The following is a 6,836-nucleotide window of genomic DNA, read 5'->3' as shown; positions in this document are numbered from 1 at the left end:
GCGGCAGAGCCCGGGCTGGCTGCGCCTGCTGCAGGTGCCCAAGAGGTGAGAGGCAGCGCGGCCCGAGGGGAGGCAGCGAACAGCGCTCAGACAACACTGCGGGTTTTACAGAGCTGGGCCCGGCGTTGTTGCAGACGTATTACTCTGGTTTCAGAGATGCGGAGCATAGAGAGCTACAGTCGCACTGAATCCGTATCTTCTAAACCAGAGCAGAAGCCTGATCCCGTGAATCCCAGTCCCACGGGGGATCTGCAGAGCAAACCTTCCAGCAAGGCTCGGGTCAGGCACCTGGCAATGTGCAGTCCCGAGTGTGACTGTGCAAATGTGCTGCAGGTTTATTGCCTGACACCTACTCTCTGCTTTCTCCCTTCAGGCTGAGGGAGCTGGGGGTGTTCAGCCTGGAGAAGAGGAGGCTCAGGGGAGACCTTATCACCCTCTGCAACTCCCTGACAGGAGGTTGGAGTCAGGTGGGGGTTGGTCTCTTCTCCCAGGCAACCAGCAGCAGGACAAGAGGGCACAGACTCAAGCTCTGCCAGGGGAGGTTTAGGTTGGATATTAGGAAGAGATTTTTACAGAGGGAGTGCTCAGGCATTGGAATGTGCTGCCCAGGGAGGTGGTGGATTCACCATCCCTGGAGGGTTTCAAGATGAGACTGGATGTGGCACTTAGTGCCATGGTCTAGTGACCATGGTAGGGTTGGACTCAATGATCTTTGAGATCTCTTCCAACCAGGCTGATTCTGTGATTCAGGGTTTCTTTCTAAAATGTGACTTAGGGTGCTACTAACAGCTTGGGAACATATCAGTCTAAATCCTGCATGGACACTGTCTAAGAACCTGAAAGAACCACTGTGTTACCCAAAGACATCTCTTAACAGACTTTTAATGAGATTAAGTGAAATGTATGTGTATGTTTAATAAAATGAAATAGATGTTTAATGAAATCATGAAAGGGGGGAAATCCATGCTTACAACTTGTCATGTTTCTAGTTTTATGTATTATGGGATTTCTTAGCTTTTGATTAGCCAAGATTCATGACTAGAACTACACTTTGACTTGAACGCAGGCAAGACAGGATCTTGCAAGACCAGCAGGACAGGTCTGGGAGGGTATTTAACCTGAAGATCTGATCACCCCTAATGTAGTAATCTTATACTCTCTGGCGTATTTTATATACATAGCTGTCAACCCAAATGTTAAAAAAAAGGTTTTGTGGCATAGCCTGTTACTCATGGGAAGGTTGTAATGTAGTATCTTGGTTATCAGGCTTCTTGATACAGAAAATACCCAGGGATGTGTTTAAGCTCTGCAGTACCCTCAGCAAAAATAAGTGCTCATAAAGACTTTGAATTGCAGTGTACTGCGAAGTGCCACATTCTTCAGGTAGGTTCTTGTTTGAGTTGACCTTTTAGAGAAAGTCTCACAACACCCTTCTTAGGGAGGATAGTGTCTGAAGAACATGCTTTTTCAGGGAACTGGTCTCAGGTTCCGAACATCTGCGAAAGGATTCTGTTACTTGCTTAGCGAATCCTTAACACTGCTAGCTGAAAGACTAGAGAAGATCATGAAGGTAGCCACTGAGGCATTTTATGTTCTCTTAATCCATGTCCTGTTTCAAACAAGGTTGTATTTTCATTAGCCTAGGCTTGCTTTTAACTTTGCAGGTTTATGTTGTGATTCATTTCAGTCTGGTTTGGCAAATAGTGAAATTCCTCTCCTTGAGAGATGTCAAAGTGTACTTTCTGCAGTAGGAGTGATACATCCCCAGTGTAATTGGGGTTGTCTCTGCTAAGCTTCCAGGGCTTGTTATATGCTGGTAGCAAAAATCACTGCGTGTGGAGAAAATTCTCTGGCAAGACATAAGTTTACTGAGTAATTTGGATGTGCTTTCAGTGGTGTAAATTACAAAGAAAAGGTTGTGTACATCACAACTAATTGTAGGCCTTGAGGAATACCTTTGCAACACATGGTTTACACTTTCTCCTCTTTAGTGCAGTTATGGTTAGTAAGGTAAGCTAAGTTAGAGGTTATTCCAGGCAGCATTTCATCAGGGGGAAAGGCATTAGAGCTATTCCTGCTTGGTACCATTGGAGTCCTGAGTTCTCCACTTATTGGTGTGGGCATCAAAAGGGAGTGTACTCACCATGAGGCAAACATGTCCTGCAGCTACATTTCCAGCTAAGGAATGATGAGAATGTTAATGAAGTCCCTTTTTCTTCCCACAGGTGGTTTACTCACTTTTATGTGGTTTCTGTGCTCTGGAACGGCTTTCTGCTGATCCTGCTTTTCCGAGCTGAGTTCTTTGGCGAGTCACTCCCATCATGGATTCAGCACATACACCATGCTCTTGGCAGAGATTCTCAGAGTGAGGACACGGGCAAGTATTGCAGCTATGATGATGCAGCCATATAAATGTTAGAAAAGTGTGTTAGCAGCACTCTGCTGAATTTGTATTCAAGTGCTAATTCATCAGCTGCTTTTAAACTAGGCTCCAAGTGACTTTCCTGGAATACCAAGGCCCTTTGTTATTATTCAAGGTAGAAATCATTCTAATTTATGGATATGATGGCAGTCCTTTTAACAGAAATGGCCTTCTAGCAGAAATATTGCTGTTGTCAGCAGTGCCTCATATGTACAAATATTCCCCCCAGTTAATTTTAAAAGAGGGTAAAATTTTGCTGTGGGGAGGGGAAACAATAGCTTTTTTTAAGTACTGTCAGGGTTAAAATGTTTCTCAAAGTTGCTGTTTTTTATCTGCAAGCAGAGAGTGAGCACTTCTCTGCACTCCTGGTTCTCCTGCTCCTTTGGCTGCACAGCTGTCGGAGACTTGCAGAATGCCTCTGGACCAGTGTGTTTTCCAATGGTGTCATTCATATCGTGCAGTATTGCTTTGGGCTTGGTTACTACATTGCTGTTGGCTCAACTGTGCTGTGTCAAGTGCCTACTAACGTCAGGAATGGTAAGTGCATGCTTAGTTACTAGCAGAAATGTAGTTTTGCTCCCATTTGTTTCCATCATGGCCAATGGCTGCTTGTTTGAGAAGTGTGTTAATTGATGAGACGTAGAAATACTTACTGGCATAGTTAAAGTAACTACATTTCAGTATATCTTGTAATCAGCCAGCACTGTACACACACAGAGACACTGACAGACACTTTCCTGGGAACCATCATGGTTATTTTGTGAAAGACAGCTGGCATAGAAGCTTTCAGGATTGTTACGGATCAGTTTCACATTATGATACATACACTTTATGAAAGACACTAATAGGTACCAGCTCTCAAATGCCATTATGCAGCTTCAGTTCTCAAACTAGAGTATGTTTTCTTGTTGTAAGCTTTCCTGTAAGGTGAGTCTGCAAGGCTGTCTTGGCCATCTCCTGTGTTTTCCATTGTGATCTTGTAACTGCTCTGCCTTGATTTAGTCTCTTTTTTCCCTCAGTACTGTAATGTCTCTATTAATACAGCAGAAATTTGTATTATATGACTTGTTTCTGCCAACACATTCCACTGAGTCTTAGAACTGAGCTGCTAAGTCTCCTGCCATGGATGATCTGGTTGTAGACTCCTCCCATGACCAATTTTTGTAAGGCAGACATTACCAAGTATGCAAGTGTAGTGACTTTTTAACCACTTCCAACCACATCGGCTCTAGTTTGATCCAGTGATTTTTTTAGAAGAACCTTCATATCTCCTATGTGTAGATAAACCTTTTTTTATTTCTGGACCTGTCTTCTGCTTTTCACATTTTGTAGATTCTTAGAGATGGTGTATGGGCCTGTACTTTGGAAATCATCCTTCATACAGTTATTTTCCTGCAGGCCTAAGTAGTTCACACTGTGAGTGTGTAGGGGTATGTGTATAGATGCATGTGGGGAAGTGTGTGTAAGCATGTGTATGTATGTATCTCACTGTGAACAAAATAAACAACTGTGCACTTACGTGTTGACCTAAGCCATGACAACATGTTTAATTAGGATGATAAGAGTTACAGTGTTGAATATTGAGGTCTTAGACTATGAATTATATATATCATTTATATATATCATTGTATGTTGCTCTGTACTTCAAGCTACTGGATTAATAACTAGGTACTTCAGTGTAGAGCAGTTAAGGGAAGTAAAGTACCAGATGGGCACAGGATTTAAAAGCATCTTTCAAGGGATTAGAGGCTCACTACTAGAATTTTGTAAGACAGTAACATTTAAAGAATGTAGACAGTGTTTTGGGATGATGCTTGGGAAGTTACTCCCTCATGTGTATTAATAAAATGTGTTTCATTCAGGAAAAGGGCTTTCTGTGCAGATCTGCTGGTACCACATTGTAGGAGTTATGATGTACATTTGGGCCTCTCTTCACCAACACAGATGTCTCACAATTCTGTCTAATCTTAGAAAAAGCAAATCAGGTAAGATGTTTCATTTCTGTCATGTTTACTTAGGTGTTTTATCCTGGTTCTTTCAGTAGGCTTCTATAGCTTCTAATACCTTAAACATGAGTGTATTTCAGTTCCTGTAGTGTAGTGCTCTCTAAAAGACTTCTGGTAGATGAAATGAGGCTGTTTGGAAAAGAGATCAGATGGCTGAATTGGGGCAAGGGGATGTGGCATGTCTGTGTATGTAGTATTGTAGAACTTAAAATGATGCTCTAGCTTCTAACATCCTAAGGACAGACACATCCTAATGGTTACGACTTGTGCAGCTCCTCAGGGACCTCACTTTTGTTTCCATATGAGCTAAAAATAGATTTCCTTACTCTCTATTTGCACAGCCAGAGGTGGCATCTTATTTCCTTAAGTGCAAAGCTGCCAGATCAGATGGAGGTGGATGATGATGATTACTTTAATAAGTATGTTGTTCTGTAATTGCAAGAAGAAAAGTTTGTTTAATGCATGTTCTCAATTAATTTCTTTCTGTTTGCTTGCAGGAAAGGTTGTAAGTCTGAGCCACAGTGTACCTTTTGGAGACTGGTTTGAGAGCGTTTCTTGCCCTCACTATTTTGCAGAGCTGCTCATATATGTTTCCATGGCCATCACACTTGGATTTCACAATGTGACGTGGTGGTGTGTAGTGATGTATGTTCTTTGTAACCAGGCACTGGCTGCTGTTTTGTGTCATGAGTTCTATGAGCAAAACTTTAGCTCCTACCCAAAGCATCGAAAAGCATTTATACCACTCATTTTTTAGAATATTTCTTCTAAAATATCTTTAGTGCAAACTGGGAAATGTTTCCTGTAAGGGAATAAGAGATTTGTGGTTTATTAAAACCAAGGTAAAATTGCACATTTTTTTTTCTAATTTTGCCTTAAAAGGTCACAATTTTAATGATAATCTCATCCATGTCACCAGTTTATGTGGGAAAATGTAAGGTCTCTGCATATCATACAAGCTAAAGAAGGTTTAGTGAAGACCTTAATTCAAGGTGATGAGAATGCTAAATGGCTCTTTTGTCTTTTATGATTACATCATAATGCATAAAACACTTGCTGTGGTGCAGAAAGTCCACGTACTAATATGTGAAAACTAGTGAAAGGAGGGTGCAGGGAATCATTTAAACTACTGTATTTCATGTCTTGACTAATATTTAAGCATATTTCTATCCTAGTCTCTCTTCTTCAAATTGCCTCAGAGGGAGGCAAATTGTGTATCTTTCTGTGCTTCCCTGTTGACAATTAAAACCAGCCAGTGCTTTATGACTGTAAGCACAAAAAACAGTGGAGAGAGCTGTGCTGGAGGAATGACTCATGCTCAGCAGTAGAGATAAACAGACCCATTCTATGCATTATCTCTTCTGCACCAAAGTGTTCTCATTCATTGATGAGGACGCCTTTGTCCCTAAACTGGGAAAATCATGGAAGGTTCTCTGTCTAGAGAGACAGTAGAGGAGAATTTGAAGAAACTTAACGTTCTTGATTATGGTTCTCTTGTCCTTATAGTGGGTTATTGGAATCCCTTGGGTGTCAGAGGGGGCAGTTGTGCAGGATAACTGTGACCAGGACTACACTGGTTTTTAAACAGATATAACAAACTGCTGAGGCAGAGAACACACAGAAACCAGTATCTGACAAGTATTGCAAGGAAGTTTTTTACTGGGAAGATGATTTCACTCAGGACAGAGCTTTTTTTTGCACTTAACTATTGAATACGATACTGGAGTGATCAGTTTGCATGATATGGACACTGCTGTCTCAGCATGTTGTCTGTTTACATACACACATTGTTTTGTATTTAAGAAGAACTTTCATATCTAGATCTTATGAATTGCCTAATTAAAAGTTTATTACACTTTCTATTTCCATTTTGTGTATTTTTTTCAAAATTGAGCTGCATATTTGGAAAACATGAGCAATCACTTGGCACTAAATGCTGTGCCTCTCCCAACTCTGGCATCCATCAGCACTGCCTCCCATAGAGCTTCAGTGCATCGTGGAGCACCAGCAGCCCTATTATGGGACCATGTCTTTTCTGTTATTTTCTGAGTGATTCTCGAGAGGCTCCTTGAGCCTGGCTCCAAACATCTCCTGTTTAGCTGGCGGTTTTGCCCTGTTTACCAGGCTGTTCCCCAGGGAGCACCTTGCTGCCCTTCCCCAGGGCGCACGTTGGGGTGTGTGGCGCTGCTGGGACCATGCACAGGCTGTGTGCTGCTCAGCACTTGGTTGTCAGTGAAACTGGGATGTGCCCAGGACGTTTCTATGCCGAAGTTTTGCTGCCTTATGCTCAGGTGGCCAAGAAGGCCAATGGCATCCTGGGCTGGATCAGGAACAGTGTGGTCAGCAGGACCAGGGAGGTGATTCTGCCCCTGGACTTGGTGCTGGTGAGGCCACACCTTGAGTACTGT

General features: G+C 42.3%; 1 protein-coding gene across 1 annotated transcript; it reads left to right on the top strand.

The window, feature by feature from the left end:
* Nucleotides 1-7: 7 nt before the first annotated feature.
* On the top strand, nt 8-5,185 carry SRD5A3 (steroid 5 alpha-reductase 3; the record flags this gene model as incomplete). Its single annotated transcript, XM_009070671.1, has 5 exons — nt 8-45; nt 2,226-2,377; nt 2,765-2,959; nt 4,285-4,407; nt 4,926-5,185. Coding segments are annotated over 5 exons (768 nt in total), but the record flags the coding sequence as incomplete, so codon positions are not given.
* Nucleotides 5,186-6,836: the final 1,651 nt, after the last annotated feature.

This window comes from Acanthisitta chloris, unplaced genomic scaffold (assembly GCF_000695815.1).
Source record: "Acanthisitta chloris isolate BGI_N310 unplaced genomic scaffold, ASM69581v1 scaffold25852, whole genome shotgun sequence".
NCBI lineage: Eukaryota > Metazoa > Chordata > Aves > Passeriformes > Acanthisittidae > Acanthisitta > Acanthisitta chloris.
This window is presented reverse-complemented; position numbering and strand designations above follow the sequence as displayed.